Here is an 18,430-nt window from a genome sequence, read left to right on the forward strand (position 1 = left end):
AATTAATATACTAATTTATAACGATATTGGGCCATATGAATAAAGTTGAGCATTTGCTTATACTTCTAAAATATGGAGCATTTGCTTCATTTTCTATGAATAAGGGTGAGCAAAACCTTTTGCTCATGCTCATCAAAAAAATAGTTTGAGCATTTGCTCAAAAGTAAAAGCTTTTGCTCAAATTGTATGAATAAACTAGAGCATTTGCTCAACTTTTGAAGTAAATGCTTCAAAAAAGGTGAGTCTAGTCTAGAGCAGCTTATCACCTTTTGCTCATAGTAAAATGGCTCAACTAATTCGTATGAGGAAGAGGAACTATACCAGATACGATCACAACCAATAGTTGAAACTATAAAAACTCTTTTTAGATTCAACCATGATATATATCACCATTATCCCTACAAAAGAATAAATACAAAAGATTTATAAAGATAGCCATCACAAAATAGGAAATAGGCATTTAAGATGATGAGAGTGTAGACGATTATATGAAGGCTATTGATATTATAAGAATATGCTGAAGATTATTATAGAGATGACATTTTTTAACGCTATTATTTCAAAATATTCTAAACTCAACTAACCTAAAACTCTATTCATAAATAGAAAACAGAGCAGACGACGCAAACACAAGCGGTGCACCCTATTTGCATATTTAGCGCTTACGTGAGCTATAAAAACAAAGTAAGGCTACAAAAGCGAATCAGCTGATGAAAAATCTTTAAAATACGTGAGCATTTGCTCCAGAGTTCAGGAGCATAAGGTAAGAGTATAAGGTAGAGCTTATTCATATAAAAATGAGCAAATGCTTTTGCTTCTACCTTTTGCTCATGAGCAAAACCTTATGCTCCATGCTCTTGCTCATGAGCATTTGCTCTGGTTTTATTCATATGGGCCATTGTCTCGTTTCCAAAACCCCAGGTATTTATGTTTTTCTCAAATTCAAGTATGTATTTTCAATTGACAATGCAACCGTGGTCTAGTGGATAGAGTGCTTGCTTAGCAGACTAGATATCCCGGGTTCAAACCCGCTAATCACCAAACGTTTTTGACCTTGTCACATCCGTGTTATCAGATGGGCACGTTGAAATGTCGGTCCCGGCTGAAGTATGACAGTCGTGAAGGGATCATTGACGGCTCAAATTATATTCGAATTTAAATACAGCATTACATAATATTCAAAGTGAAAATTAACTGAATTTTCAAAGAGGAAAAAATACTTTTTTCATAAAGTGTAAAAAAATAAGCAAACTTAAATTATTAAAAAAACTACTGTATTTGTAATTAGTGTTTTTCTATAGAAAATGTATTAATTTCAATTTCATCAATTCATTCTCTTGCTTGTCTCTCTCTCTCTCTTTACATGTTACCTTTTCTCTTACTATCTCTCTCTTTCCATCTCTCACTCTTTCCCTCTCTACTCTCATTTTTTTGTATCTCTCTCCTTATTTTCTCATATTATTCTTATTCTATTTTCTCTACCTCAACCTTCGTCTCCATCTTTCTTCTTCTCTCTCACCCTACCTAATAGAAACTAACCCTATTCTCTCTCTCTCTTTCTCCTTATCAATCACTCTCACACTCTTTCAAATTTTCCTGTATCTCTCTCCCTATTACCTCACTCTGATCTCTCTCTCTTTTCATTTTTCCTCTTCTAAATCTATCTCCATTTTCTCATTTCTCTTCTCTTTCTTTATTTCCTCAGAATCCAGTGTATCTATGTTCACTCACTCTCTCTCTTTTCCTCTCAGTCTCTCTCTATTCTCTTCATTTCTATATTCCCTATTTCCCTTCCTCACTCTCTCTTTTCCAAATTCTTTCCACTCATTTCTTCTTCTTTTCTCACTTCATATATCAATTTTTTCAGAATCTCTCTCCCTTTTTTCTCACTTTCCACTGTCTCATTTCACTCTCACTCTCTCTTCCTCTCTCTCACTCACACACACTGTCTTAGTTTTTCTCTCTCCTCTCCTTCAATTTTCTTCTCTTCTATTTTCTTACTTTTTTCTGTATCTCTCTCTCCCTTTTCCTCACGTTTTACGTATTGAGTAAAAGAGCTCACTATCTCTTCCTCCCTCTCTTCACACTACCTCTCTTCCGTCACTCTCTTTTCTCACTTTTTTCCTATATCTTTCTCAATTTTCTTCTACTTTCTCTATTCTTTAGCTTTTGTCTTTCTTCTCTATCTTCTCACTCTCACATTTCTCTCTCTCTTCTCTCACTTTTTTCTGTATCTCTCTCAATCTTTAATCCTTCTAAATCCAATCTAAATCCTTAGTTTAAATAACGAAATTAACGTTTTGGTAGAGAGTTAGTGGGGAGGATATTTTTAATATTCTTTCCGAAGAATGGACATTGATATGTCCAAAGCTCCGCCAATTTATGTAGATGCATAACAATATAATTATTATCTATAGTTATTATATTACAAATTGCTTTTCCTATCATATACAGTTCAATAATTATTTTCTTAGTCTATATTATGTAAATTCATCTATAACTTTGCTGTATTGTAAGCTATTGTATATAAGTGTATAAGCCAGTATATATTGTAATCTACATAAATATAGTACTCAATCAATCAATCAATCAATCAATCAATCAATCTTCTCAAATTTGGTTTTCTTTCTCTATTCTTTAGCTTTTGTCTCTCTCTCTCTTCACACTACCTCTATTTTGTCCTTCTCTCTTCTCTCACATTTTTCTGAATCCCTCTCAATTATCACAAATTTGTTTTTCTTTCTCTATTCTTTAGCTTTAGTCTATCTTCTCACTCTCTCATTTCTCACTCACTCTCTCTTCCTCTCTCTCTCTCTTCCTCTCATTTCTCACTAACTCTCTCTTCCTCTCTCTCTCTCCCATTCACTCCCCTACTAAACTCCAACTAAACTTCCCCCACTCCCTATTGTAATATACATAAATAAAGTAATCAATCAATCTCTCTCTCTCTCTCTTTTCACACTACCTCTATTTTGTCCCTCTCCTCTTCTCCACATTTTCTGTATCTCTCAATTATCTCAAATTTGGTTTTCTTTCTCTATTCTTCAGCTTTTGTCTCTCTCTCTCTCTCTCTCTATCTCACTCTCTCATTTCTTCTCTCTCTCTCTCTTCCTCTCATTTCTCACTAACTCTCTCTTCCTCTCTCTCTCTCCCATTCACTCCCCTACTAAACTCCAACTAAACTTCCCCCACTCCCTATTGTAATATACATAAATAAAGTAATCAATCAATCTCTCTCTCTCTCTCTTTTCACACTACCTCTATTTTGTCCCTCTCTCTTCTCTCACATTTTTCTGTATCTCTCTCAATTATCTCAAATTTGGTTTTCTTTCTCTATTCTTCAGCTTTTGTCTCTCTCTCTCTCTCTCTCTATCTCACTCTCTCATTTCTCTCTCTCTCTCTCTCTCTTCTCTCACATTTTTCTGTATCTCTCTCAATTATCTCAAATTTGTTTTTCCTTCTCGATTCTTTAGCTTTAATCTATCTTCTCACTCACTCTCTCTTCCTCTCTCTCTCCCATTTACTCCCCTACTAAACTCCAACTAAACTTCCCCCACTCCCACACCAGTAAATCATTATCCTCAACACCTCACACCGACACAGTCCTATCAATTCTCGTATCAAATAGCACTCGCGTCAACTCTAAAAATATTAACTTCTCTCAAACCTTAAACCATTTCTAAACCCCCGTTCTGAAAACCTGGTTGAACTGTACTATCTATCCCAAGTATCATAACAATATTATAAAAAATACGACGCAAAAGTTGAGACAACATTTTAATTTACATCAATAAATGGCCTTGCAGTTTATTTTTGCAACCAGTGTTACAAATAATAGTGTAGACCAGTGTAGTGTTAAAGTGTAATAATAGTGTAGATTGGTAAGACGAGAAAAACGCACGATAATTCAATTCGTTTTTTTTTTTAGTGAATTGATACTAAAATAATAATAACGATTAGTGAAAAACGAGTTGTAGTAAACGTTATTTTAATAAGGAACTATGAAGGTCACAATAATTTCTTCAAATGATGCAAAATTTGTGTTCATATGTTCAAGGTCTGTAAATATATTCTGTTATTTATTTATTCAAAAAATACATAAATACGATTTTGATAATCTTGTTTGTAGACTTATCATCTTCTACAGTGTTTTTCTGTGATCATAGTTTTTATCTTGAGTTAATTTTTGTAAAAAACTCGTCATAGGATAATAATTCTTAAAGTAGCAATAATTAAGTGGTATGATTCTAATAATAAAAAATTGGTAAAAATAGATGTCTAGAACAATGAACTATATTATTTATTATTATTACAAAAGAGGATTTTTTTATTGTATGGTAGATGCTCAACACATGCCAACTTTCATTACAAGAAAGCCGGGTTGCACAAAAGCCCATTAAATTTTAATCATATTAAATGTCACGAGAACTAATCAGTGAAGGCTTTTTCGAAAACAAGGCTTCTCTGAGTGGATCAGGTAGCATTTAACCACGATTAAAATTTAACAGGCCTTTGTGCAACCGGGCTTTCTTGTTATAAAAGTTTACATGGATTGAGTGTCTACCGTACAATAAAAAAATCCTCTGTAATAATAATATACTGTAGTTCATTTGTTCTAGACATTATCTATTTTTGCCACTTTTGATAATTTTCTATATTTGATGGTGAAGGTGATATTAACACACTTTTTTCTATGTATTTAAACACGACATGCAGTCAAATATTTGACTGCTTGTCAACTTTAAATACATAAAAAGTGTGTTTCTATATTTATTATACTTTGCTTTTCGTATTTATTTTTTCAGTAGAATATTGGAAATTCAGCAACGAATTTGACAAGTAATTTCATAGCATGCATCTGCTGAATTTTATGATTTTAAATTTGCTTCATTATATTGTTTACTATGATATTTGATTAATTTCAAGTCATTGAGTTTCAGTTTATAATAGGAGGAAGAACAATCAAGTTTACTGGGTACTTTTAAGTATTAGTACTTAACAAATTAATGGAGATTTTATAAATTAGTAGAAATTAAAAAAAATATTTTGATTTGTATCACATTTATCAAATAAACATGAATTTTTTAATAACATTAATCATACGAAGATCTATAAAGTAGCCCAATAGAAATAATAAATGGAAGATTATTTCAATTTGTATCACATTCTCTATAAACCGCATTGATATTGGAATATGTATTTATTTGTATCAATCAATAAAGAATAAAGTAAAGTAAGGTGAAATGTGTTAAGCTGGGTTTACACCAAAGTTATTAACAAAATGTTAATAACTTAATTTTTATAGATTCTATTGGATTGAATATAACTTATCATACACATGATGAACATATGTGTTTGTCAAGTTCCGTTCAATCTAATAGAATCTATAAGGATGAAGTTATTAACATTTTGTTAATAGCTTTGGTGTAAACCCAGCTTAACACATTTCACCTTACTTTACTTTATTCTTTATTGATTGATACAATAAGTACATCATCGAAATAATGGGGAGAGGAAAAATAAGGTAACCTTGTGCTATTCCTCTCCCAAATTTAGATAAGGTTACACATAGTCCCAAATAGGTTAAGTCTCGTAACCATAGAGAAACAATAGCGTAAGTAGATATCCCATGGTATAGGGCGTTTATGTCGCAACTTTTACTGTTATCTCAAGCTGATAGTCCACGTAGTTCTTTCTTTTGAAGCTTTATGACGCTGGTAGACACTCAAATTGTGCCGTTCATACACTCTTACCCGGTCAAAACAGTAAAAAAATACAATAATCGACAGTAATCAGCTTGAGATAACAGTAAAAGTTGCGACATAAACACCCCATACGATGGGATATCTACTTACGCTATTGTTTCTCTATGCTTGTAACATAACTAAACACTGATAAGATTTTTTTAAAATTTATGACAATTTTATCTTTCCTCAGATTCTTCAACGTCAAGAAGCAGCCAATACACAACCTAACATAACCAACCAGAAAGCTCTCTTGTGATTGGTCGACAGAGTAAAACATCAACAACCAATAGCAACATGAGACTGTCACTCAATTCAGTCCTTCTTCTAGTGACGGCCGTGCTAGTGACAATGTCACTATTTGTCACTAATATCTCTGGGCTACCTGTTAGCAGCCCTGAAGCAGTGAGTATAACCATAGAAAAAAGGTAGCATAAGAAGATATCCCATGGTTTGTAGAATTCATTTAAAGTTTGCAAGTTTTGTATCAAATTATGGTGTTGTGTATCATTTATTTTTTTCATTTATTTGCAATACAAATGAGTCTAATTGTCCGATTCGTTTCAAATTGGGCATACAGAATAATTTACACATACTAAACATACTGTTGAAGTTTCATCAAAAATATATTGATGTTTAGGAGTGCACATTAGGTAGCACATTGGTAGATAAAATAATAAGGTTGTGCTATTTTTCTTCCAAATTTGTAGGTGACACAGTCCAAGATGAGGTTAGTATTTCACGTGTACAATTTTCACAAAATTCTAGTCCAAAATAAACATGAAAACTATAAATTTTGGATTTAGATGGCTTGAATTAATAAATTGATTAGAAATATTCCACTCAATTACCACTTGTAACAAATAATATTGAGTTATTTAAGAAAATTTGGAACCATTGAAGAAACACAAACTTGTAAACATTAAAGCTCAGCTAAAGTTGAGATGATACTGTAAAATATTATGTTGATACTGTATCATATTGTGTTGATACTGTATCATTTATGACGAGTAAAGAATTTATACTGAATTTAATGACCTTTTATTTGACAGTAATTATAACTAGTAGTTCTGTGAACAGTAGACCTCACGCAGTATTCTCATCCACAAGTACCTGTATAGACCTTATGGAAATAAAGCAATAGACTGGCTTCTCCACACATCTGTGTAATCACTTGTCAGCTGATTTATGATGAATAATTCTGTAGTCTGATTTTTACTCTAATATTGGCGTATGAAGGAGGCTCCTTTTCCTTTTATATTATCCATGAAATGCAAAATTTCCAAAAATCTTGTATATACGTCGACGCGCATTTTAAAAAGGAACATACCTGTCAAATTTCATGAAAATCTATTACTGCGTTTCGCCGTAAATGCGCAACATAAAAACATTTAAACATATGAACATTTTAACATTCAAACATTTAAACATTAAGAGAAATGCCAAACCGTCGACTTGAATCTTAGACCTCACTTCGCTCGGTCAATAAACCTACTATGTTCCGAATTTCGTGAGAATCGTTAGAGCCGTTTTCGAGATACGTTGAACATAAATAACCAGATATAGAAATATAAACAGATAAAGAAGTTTCTCGCTTAATACAATAGGATTTCTTAATAAAAGTACCATGAAATTGTACATTTATACAGTGCATCATTGTAAATTGTACAGTAATTGAATTTTATACGATTAGTTAATGTTTTTAATTTTTTCCATGAAATGCAAAATTTCCAAAAATCTTGTATATACGTCGACGCGCAATTAAAAAAGGAACATACCTGTCAAATTTCATGGAAATCTATTACCGCTTTTCGCCGTAAATGCGCAACATATAAATATATACACATTTAAACATTAAGAGAAATGCGAAACCGTCGACTTGAATCTTAGACCTCACTTCGCTCGGTCAATAATCGCTTTTGATAATGAAAACACCGTTAAAATTTGAATAGCGATAATAATATAATGTGCATGTAGTCCCATACTACTAGGTGTAAAATATAGTTACATGTAGTCACATATCTACTGGCATAGAGAAAAGATAGCATAAGTAGATATCCCATGGTTTGTAGAATTCATTCAAAGTTTGGAAGTTTTGTATCAAATTATGGTGTGGTGTTTCAAGTTGAGATGATACTGTATCATATTGTTTTTATACTTTATCATGTGTGGTGATACTGTATCAATCATGGTGATACGGTACCATAAACAATTTAAACATTTATCCAATCGATTTCAATATTTTATCTATCATTTGTATTTTCCTACCAATTTTATATGATTTTCTATCAATTCAGACATATTTCTCAAAATTTAAACATTTTTCCAATCAATATCAATATTTTCTCTATCATTTGTATTCTCCTACCAATTTCAAATAACAATTTTCTATCAATTATAACATTTTCAAACAATTTTAATAATAATTGAATAAAAACACACATAATATGTTGTCAAATTCTTCAGAGTTTTATTTGGTACACAACCATGGTTTCGTGACCACACCGGTCACATTTTCAACTTGACTGAAAATAAACCGGGTAGAATTTGCTAACATATTTATGTTTTTATTCAATCATGGAACGGTTCTACAATATTGACAATGACTCAGTCAAAATGTTAATAATATTTTTTCTAAATTTTCAGATAGTGGAAGATATGCGCCACATCCCTCAATGGCATTGTCTACGCTACAGAAAGTTCGACCTAGTGAAAAGATGTCGTAACTATAGACTCATGAGAAAACAATAATTTAAACACAGCAAGTGACAGGTTAAGTGACAAAAAGACCGCATTTGTGATGGAATAATGTCACCTAGTGATCGAATAGCACCAGGTAGTGACAAAAAATATATTCTAGTGACAAGGAAATATCAGTTAGTGACAAGAAAATATCAGTTACTGTCAGGATAATATCAGTAAGTGACAAGAGAATATATCAGCTAGTTACAAAAAATATCAGTTAATGAAAAGAGAATATCAGTTAGAGAGAATAATATCAGTTATTGACAAGAAAATACCAGTTACTGTCAGGATAATATCAGTAAGTGACAAGAGAATATATCAGCTAGTTACAAAAAATATCAGTTAATGAAAAGAGAATATCAGTTACAGAGAATAATATCAGTTATTGACAAGATAATATCAGTTACTGTCAGGATAGTATCAGTAAATGACAAGAGAATATATCAGGTAGTTACAAAAAATATCAGTTCATGAAAAGAGAATATCAGTTACAGAGAATAATATCAGTTATTGACAAGATAATATAAGTTACTGGAAGAATAATATCAGTTACTCAGAATATTCTCATCACAAAAAGTGTTATCATGCAAGTCTTGAAGTCACTTAACCATAAGGATTGAGGAAAAGACTATCATTATATTTATTTATTTATTGTGAAAATATTTATTGTTTTAGTAGTAGATTTTGTAAGAATTTTCTAATATCATTGACTAGGATAGGTAATTTATTTATTTATCAATATAGACTATTATTTATTTTATCTAAATTTGAAGACTATTCTAGTATTGTCTACTAAATGTTTTCAGAGAGCTTATCAATTTATATTGCCGGTTGCCCAAAAGTCTGTTGAATTCTAACCGTGATTAATTACAAGAGAACCCATCAGAGCAGCCTTTTCTGATTGGTTCTAGTGGATTTAATAAAGATTAAAATTTAACAGGCTTCTGTACAACCGGGCTGTAATAGTGTTTTAAAAATGTTATACTTACTGGGAAATTTTAATAAATTTCTGGATTGTCTACTGTTGAATCATGTGTAATAATGGTTTATTCATTTATCTACATATTTATTATGTTATTTCTCAAAAGAGTTTCCAGAATAATTGTAATTCTGAACTTGGGGTAAAGTTTAACAATGCATTTCAAATATTTTATTAATATTTTCTGTAATATTTATTTAATACATTCATTAATACAATATTATTCTCAACTCACTGTCAGGCTCAACTGACACTTAGGCGACTGAGGTGGAGAAGAGACTGGACTCTAGTGGAGAGCATGTGTTTCCAAATGGTGACACTCAGACCAGTCGATTCTAGTCTCCGCGACGTCACCATTTGCAAACACATGCTCTCCACTAGAGTCCAGTCTCTTCTCGATCTGAGTCGCCCAAGTGTGAGTTGAGCCTAAATGATTGTGAAAGAAACAACAGGCTTAAAGCCCAAAACTATTCCTTTCCCAAATTTAGATAGAAGTAGTCCAGAAATAGGTTATGTTTATCACTTTATAAATTCTGTAAAATTTTGTAATATTCATAATAGAAACCACAAAACTGAATTCGATTGGTAGTGAAGTTGAACTAGTTCAACTAAGTTCTAACTTCATTCAACCTAATATTTGAAGAATACACTACTAGATAATAAAATATTACAGTGATGAAGTTTAGATACTGTATAACAATTTAGTAAATCTACAATGCCTTCTTGATAATGTTCTGTAGTGCTCTGTTGTAGTTTATTTTAGATTTTATAAATTATATAATATTTATCTAGAGAAATTTAAAGTTTTTCAATTATTCTTCATTCACCTCACTACTATTGAATCGAGTGAATTTTCACTTCAAACTGTGAGCAATAAGTCGATTGAATAAAAGCATAGAGAAAAGATAGCAAACCAAGATATCCCATAGTTTGTAGAATTCAATCAAAGTTTGGAAGTGTTGTATCAAATTATGGTGTTGTGTATCAAGTTGAGATGATACTGTATCATATTGTATTGATACTGTATCATTGGGTGGTCATACCATAGAGAAAATATAGCATAAGAAGATATCCCATGGTTTGTAGAGGACATTTAAAGTTTGGAAGTGTTGTATCAAATTATCGTGTTGTGTATCAAGTTGAGATAATACTGTATTTTGATACTATGTTACTTATGTATTCTATGGCTATGCTATGGTAAACAAGCTATCAGCGCATGCGCAGAGAAGCAAGCAGACTACAACATTCAATCGACCAATGAGAGCTCGGATAGTTGGCACTGTAACAATTTACCACGCTTCGACTGTGGGGCAGAAACTTGGAACTGAAACTGGTTTCTGGTACAGAATCTGTCAAAATTCTTCCAATGAGACGCGGAACTTTTTACCTGGTAAATAGTGAATCGTACCACAAATGGTACAGTATCATCACAACTTGATACACAACACCATAATTTGATACAAAACTTCCAAACTCTGAATGAAAATTCTACAAACCATGGGATATCTTCTTATGCTATCTTTTCTCTATGATATCAACACACATGATACAATATCACCACAAAATGTTACAGTATCACCACAACATGATACAGTCTCATCTCAACTTGATACACAACACCATACTTTCATACAAAACTTCCAAACTTTGAATGAATCCTACAAACCATGGCATATCATCTGATGCTATCTCCTCTCTATGGTACCACCATAAACGATACAGTATCACCACAAAATGATACCGTATCACCACACATGATACAGTATCACCACAACATGATACAGTCTCATCTCAACTTGATACACACACCATAATTTGATAAAAAACTTCAAATAATTCCCTCACTTCTAACCAAATTGTCAATCCTCTGGTCGATATCCTCGGCATATGATACAGTATCATCTCAACTTGATACACAACACCATAATTTGATAAAAAACTTCAAATAATTCCCTCACTTCTAACCAAATTGTCAATCCTCTGGTCGATATCCTCGGCATATGATACAGTATCATCTCAACTTGATACACAACACCATAATTTGATAAAAAACTTCAAATAATTCCCTCACTTCTAACCAAATTGTCAATCCTCTGGTCGATATCCTCGGCATATGATACAGTATCATCTCAACTTGATACACAACACCATAATTTGATAAAAAACTTCAAATAATTCCCTCACTTCTAACCAAATTGTCCATCCTCTGGTCGATATCCTCGGCATATGATACAGTATCATCTCAACTTGATACACAACACCATAATTTGATAAAAAACTTCAAATAATTCCCTCACTTCTAACCAAATTGTCCATCCTCTGGTCGATATCCTCGGCATATGATACAGTATCATCTCAACTTGATACACAACACCATAATTCGATACAAAATTTCAAATTATTAGCATCTCACTAACCTTCCTAGTGGACTGCTCCACCAAATTGCCCATCCTCTGGTTGATATCTTCGACGAGGTCCTCATCCATCGACTCCTGTCTGACTTTTTTGGCAGTGAGCAGAGCATAGGGACCCCTCAATGCTTGACCGCTATCGTCCAAGGAAACTGCGGGTAGCGTCTGCCACGAGGATGTCGACGATTTCACGTCGATTGCTAACAATTCCTGTTTAACAAATGTGAACAACAGAAATTTTAACAAAAGATGAACAAAATCTTTAAAATTTTAACAAAAGATGAACAAAATCTTCAAAATTTTAACATAGATGAATAAAATCTTTAAAATTTCAACAAAAAGATAAACAAAAGATTTAAAATTTCAACAAAAGATGAAAAAAATCTTTAAAATTTTAACAAAAGATGAACAAAATCTTTAAAATTTTAACAAAAGATGAACAAAATCTTTAAAATTTTAACAAAAGATGAACAAAATCTTCAAAATTTTAACATAGATGAATAAAATCTTTAAAAGCATGAATCTCACTTTAAATGACGACTCAAATTCAAGACACCTGAAATGAAAAAATCTGGTGTGGTACACTCACACAACTTTCCTTGCTCATATTTGAAACTACGATCAGACTTCTGTCAGTATGTGTATATATAATTGTTTTCAGAGTACTTTTTCTTTGTGTGAATTGTAAAATTCGATTATTTTTTTTCAGTCGTCATTTTTTTAAAGTCGTCAAAACAGTTGTTCTACAGATGAAATATCTCGACTATGTGTTCTTTTTATGAACTACGCTACCTGCCTACCTCATGCACGAGAAGGAGGTTACTAAGTCCATTTCCCAAGGATGGGGTGGACCCTCCATTGGTTTCCCAAAAAGGAGACTTATGCCAGTTGATAGAGCTGATAAATAACTATACAGGGTATGAATTCGAAAAAAAATCGGTCAAGTTATTTTTGAGAAAATCGTGAAAAACATGGTTTTTTGCAATTATACGCCATTTTTCTCAAGAATATTAAGGAGCTCCTGCAATTTTCCCAGAAAAAAACTAATGTCATTTGATAGGGCTTATGAATAGCTATCCATGGTATAAATTTGAAAAAAATCGTTAGAGCCGTTTTCGAGAAAACCGTGAAAAACATGGTTTTTTAGTCACTAACAGCCATTTTTCTCAAGATTATTACGAAGCTCATGGAATTTTTCCAGAAATGAGACTCATGCCAGTTGATAGTGCTTATGAATATCTATCTATTGTATGAATTTGAAGAAAATCGTTGCAGCTGTTTTCGAGAAAACCGTGAAAAACATGGATTTTTAGTCATTATCCGCCATTTTTCTCAAGAATATTACGGAGCTCCTGAGATTTTCCCAGAGATGAGACTTATGCCAGTTGATAGGGCTTATAAATAGCTATCCATGGTATAAATTTGAAGAGAATCGTTGGAGCCGTTTTCGAGAAAAACGTGAAAAACATGGTTTTTTAGTAATTATCCGCCATTTTTTCCGCCATCTTGGATTGAATTTTATTGGATTTCTTATTGTCGGATCCTCAAGGACCTTAAGTTTAAAATTTCAAGTCAATCGGTTAATTAGGAATGGAGTTATCGTGTTCACAGACATACACACACACATACACACACACACACAGACCAACACCCAAAAATATTTTTTTTAGACTCCAGGGACCTTAAAACGTATAGAAAACATGAAATTAGGGTACCTTAAATTTTTTTGGAAAGCAATACTTTCCTTACCTATGGTAATAGGGCAAGGAAAGTAAAAATTGAAGATGAACAAAAATTGTAACCCATCTGTGAGTGAAGAAGGTGGGTTATTTATACAACAGAATGACAAAAGATTTGAAATTTTAACAAAAGATGAACAAAAACTTCAAAAGCATGAATATCACTTTAAATGACGACTGAAATTCAAGACACCTGGAATGAAAAAAAATGAAGATGAACAAAAATTGTAACCCATCTGTGAGTGAAGAAGGGTTATTTTTACAACACAATTACAATATTAAAAAATGTGTTGTGCTAAAAGGATGTAACTCCAAAAATACGTGTTGTGTATAATTTCGGATGCAAGAAGTTGCTTTTGAGAAGATACAAAAGAACATCTGTTGCTTATGGAAAGATACATTAAAGCTAATTTTGTATCTTTTCGGATGCAACAAGTTGCTTTTGAGAAGATACAGAAGAGCATCTGTTGCTTATGAAAGATACATTAAAGCTCCTTGTGTATCTTTTCGGATGCAAAACGTTGCTTTTGAGAAGATACAGAAGAGCATCTGTTGCATATGAAAAATACATTAAAGCTCCTTGTGTATCTTTTCGGATGCAAAACGTTGCTTTTGAGAAGATACAGAAGAGCATCTGTTGCTTATGAAAGATACATTAAAGCTCCTTGTGTATCTTTTCGGATGCAAAACGTTGCTTTTGAGAAGATACAGAAGAGCATCTGTTGCTTATGAAAGATACATTAAAGCTCCTTGTGTATCTTTTCGGATGCAAAACGTTGCTTCCGAGAAGATACAGAAGAGCATCTGTTGCTTATGGAAAGATACATTTTCAATAATGTTGGATGTTTTTGTTTGGGTAGTATTGTAGTCTAGTGGCGCTCCACCGATAGGCAAAGCTACAGGACCCGGCCTGTAAGGAGATGATGATGAAGAAGAAGAAGAAGAAGAAGAAGAAAAAGAAGAAGTAGTAGTAGTAGAAGAAGATGAATACCTCATCATAAATCTATACTAACCTGTGACTGAGTTACATAGTACAACTTGGACTTTTCCATCCAGCTGGGCAGTCTCCCCTCTTCCTCCTCAGCACCATCCTTCCCCTCATCCTCACCGCCACGCGGCACAAAAATGGCGGCCATGACAGGAGGAGAAGAAGACCTTTGTTCTCCGCCATCTTCAGCGGCGGCCATCTTGTTGTTGGCGGCAGCCATTTTGTTTGTAGCGGCCATTTTGACGACGGGCATGCGCTGTTCCGTCTTGAACACAAACAGCTGATTGTCGGCTGTGAACGCGGCAAAGTGCTCGGACAGCGGATCAGCTGTTAGTGCTGTGACGTTCAGCTTGACACACCAGACCACTGACAGACTGAGCAGGTCCCACACCTGCAGGGTACTAGTGCTGGCCGTTACCACCATGTGGCTGTAGGGCTTCTGCTCGAATTCGATGAAACTGCAACGAGAAATAGGTGGCATTTAGTGTGGGTAGCATTAAGGAGCTAAATTTGTAGGTAAGTGTGATTTTAGGTTAGGTAAAACTTTATAAGTCTTGTCAATGTTGCTATTTTCGGCCTCCAGTCAGTTACATCAGCGCTACGAGTGTTTCAATTATCAACTACAATGAGCACAACTTTAATTCGTCCAAAAAAATACGGTACTGTTACTGATATAATTCAAAATTAATTTTATTTATTTATTCATTCAACAATGACAGAACATAAACACTATAGTGTGGTCCACGTTATAATGACAGTATTTGATCAACTTTGGTTTTGCTTTCCTTGTCTATCATTCGACAAAGTCGGTGGTACTATCCTTTTCTAGGTCCAACACGATGCCAATAATGTTTTTGACAGTGTAGAAATATAATTAATTAATGCAGAGAATTGGCATCGCTATTCTTCTATCTTTATTTACTGCCATTATAAAGTGGACCTCACTATAGTAGTTCTGTGAACAGTAGACCTCGCGTAGTCATAAGCCACAGCCTCCTCTAATACTGTTCATCAGAGTAAATTATGTCGTGTCGGCGAGATATCGGTGTGGAAGCGGCCAATGGCTGAATGGGTAGCCGTATCGACAATACTGAACATGTGTTGTAAACTATCACCAAAAGAAAAAAATGTCCTACAAGTCATACCGGTCAGCTCTAGTTGAAAGCAGAGAAAGGTCGAGAGAAAATACCATGTTACTTTCAGTTATTAATTTCATGCAATTAATTGTTTTGTTTTTTTTCCTACAGTTACGTTGAAAAGTGGCCATTGCTGCACTGATTACAGAATGCAAAGAATCACTTTTCCGCTCTAGTGCGGGAAAAATTTTTCTGCACTCCAGATTTGCAACATGGCAACGCAAAATACTTAGTAGGTTATATGGAGCAACAGTGCAGCAAAATCAAAATGAAGTTGGTAACAGTGACTGCTGTGGCTGCTATAGTGAGCAGAGGTGCAACCAAGCACAACGCGCTAATTATTATTCATTATATATTATAACCAACGACAACGAGGACTTTAGGATTTTAGGATTAAGGTTTTTATCAATAATAAAATTACACAGAAAAACATTTGATGGATTTCAGGCAATTTTACCCATAATTACCCACTTTTCATATTCAATGGTAACTGTAGGAAAAACTTAATGTGAAATACGTGCGCAAAGTTCCTCTGCTGCACTCAAGAAACCATTCCGCCCTCGCCTACGGCTCGGGCGTAAACGTTTCTTTCGGTGCAGCAAACTGACACTTTGCGCACTAGTTGCACAAATAACTATTTCGGATTGGTTTCTACGGTTTTGCATATTTGACGCCTAGTGAGATCGGACTCCCCAATCTCCCTAACCTAACCCACACAATTAATAATCCACTCGACAGCTGAATTATTATAATAATTCTATAATCTGATTTTTTTTTAAATCTGAATATAAAAGAAAAAAGGAGCCTCCTTCATACTCCAATATTAGTGTAAAAATCAGACTATAGAATTATTCATCATAAATCAGCTGTCGAGTGGATCATAAATTGCATGCCATGACGCATGCAATTCAATATCTCAATGTAACTTGGTAAAAAATGAGCAGCTGTGTACACTATTAATTGTATGCCGCATTGCATGCCTCATTGAATGCAATTTTTATGCACTATTAATGAACTATTGATTGCGTGCAATAACGCATGCAATTAATAATTAAAATAACATAGTATTGTCTCTCAAACTTTCTCTGCTTTGAACTCGGGCTGTCCTGTTGCCAGATGTCTTGAAGGAGATTAGCTTTTGATGTTAGCATTTTTGATACACCAACCCCAACAGCCATTAGCCGTTTTCACACCGATATCTCACCGACACGACATACAGACAGGATTTACTCTGATGGACAGTATAAGAGGAGGCTGAGGTTTATAACTGCGCGAGGTCTACTGTTCACTACTAGTATAATTACTTGATAGGTTCAGGCCCCCTGGTGAGTGACGCTGACATCTCAACAGTGTCGGAGTCCCAGACAGTAAGACTGGCTCCAAAGCCAACGGCCAGCACTGACCCATCATACGAGAAAGCCACGGCACCTCCCTCCTTGTCGCGGTAGAAACCCACTCTGTCATTGGTCCATGTTGTCGTGTATTCTGCAACACAACATTAATCACACACTAATTATAATTAATCGAACAAAATTTCAACTATTCTTTACTTTCCCCTAAGCCTTCACTCTGCTCTTTCTCTTCCCTTTTTCACTCACTTTTTCTTTTCCCTATTTCTTAATAATATCCCATTATTATTTTCATGTACTGTTAAGCATTGCACACTCGGCCTTTGCGCTCAGGTTCCTCGAACCTTGCAGGGACTTCCCGTTTTTAATATAGTTATGTATAATCCTATTAATGGTATTTTACTTTTTTCATTTACAACCATTTTTGTCATTGTAATTATGTTTTTGGGACAAATAAAGATTTGATTTGATTTTGATTTGAAAAATATTACTGTATAATAATTATTTCAAATACATAATAAAAGCTGTATAAATAGAGCTAAGGTCTTCTGTTACTGCAAATATCAACCGAAGAACTAAATAGCAGGAGATTTGAAGAATGACACTGTGCCCAGACCGGTAATAGGATACAGTTTAGGATCTGAATCTATTTTAGACTAATAGGCAAAGTTTTTGGACAGTTTCATTCTTTAATTTCCCTCTGTTATTTAGTTCTTCGGTCAATATTTGCAGAATCCGAAATGAAATGATAAGAAACATAATGAAAGTTACAGAAATATCGAAGAAAATAGACTGCATTGATACGGACATGTGGAGAGAAGGGAAAATACTACTGCAAATATTGACCTAAGTATGAAATAGCAGAAGTAAATTTGTCGAATGCAACGTCTGCTATGTAGTTCTTCGGTCAATATTTGCAGTAGCAGAAGTCTTAGTTCTTTTCATATAGCTTTCATTGAATTTTTGGAATAGTTATTCTTCTTCTACTTCCTCTTAGCCTTTTCCCACTGAGGTGGGGGTCGGCGTTTCGGGTGAGTCGCTTCCAGGAGTCTCGGTCATGGGCTTCGTTTGGTGTTAGTCCCTTCTCTGCAAGATCTGGGCGACCACTTAGATGTCGAAGGAACTAGGTAGAGGGTCGCCCAAGATCTTGCAGAGAAGGGACTAACACCAAACGAAGCCCATGACCGAGACTCCTGGAAGCGACTCACCCGAAACGCCGACCCCCACCTCAGTGGGAAAAGGCTAAGGGGAAGTAGAAGAAGAATAACTATTCCAAAAATTCAATGAAAGCTATATGAAAAGAACTAAGACTTCTGCTACTGCAAATATTGACCGAAGA

General features: G+C 34.0%; 1 protein-coding gene across 1 annotated transcript; it reads right to left on the bottom strand.

Moving 5' to 3' along the window:
• Window positions 1-11,846: 11,846 nt before the first annotated feature.
• On the bottom strand, window positions 11,847-17,242 carry LOC120356223 (WD repeat-containing protein 75-like). The gene is made up of 3 exons (XM_039445127.1): window positions 17,047-17,242; window positions 14,632-15,064; window positions 11,847-12,089 (listed from the first exon to the last, which is right to left on the bottom strand). The coding sequence occupies exons 1-3, from the start codon at window positions 17,082-17,084 to the stop codon at window positions 11,862-11,864; spliced, it is 699 nt and encodes a 232-aa protein (XP_039301061.1). The 5' UTR covers window positions 17,085-17,242; the 3' UTR covers window positions 11,847-11,861.
• Window positions 17,243-18,430: the final 1,188 nt, after the last annotated feature.

This window comes from Nilaparvata lugens, unplaced genomic scaffold, assembly GCF_014356525.2.
Source record: "Nilaparvata lugens isolate BPH unplaced genomic scaffold, ASM1435652v1 scaffold6205, whole genome shotgun sequence".
Lineage (NCBI taxonomy): Eukaryota > Metazoa > Arthropoda > Insecta > Hemiptera > Delphacidae > Nilaparvata > Nilaparvata lugens.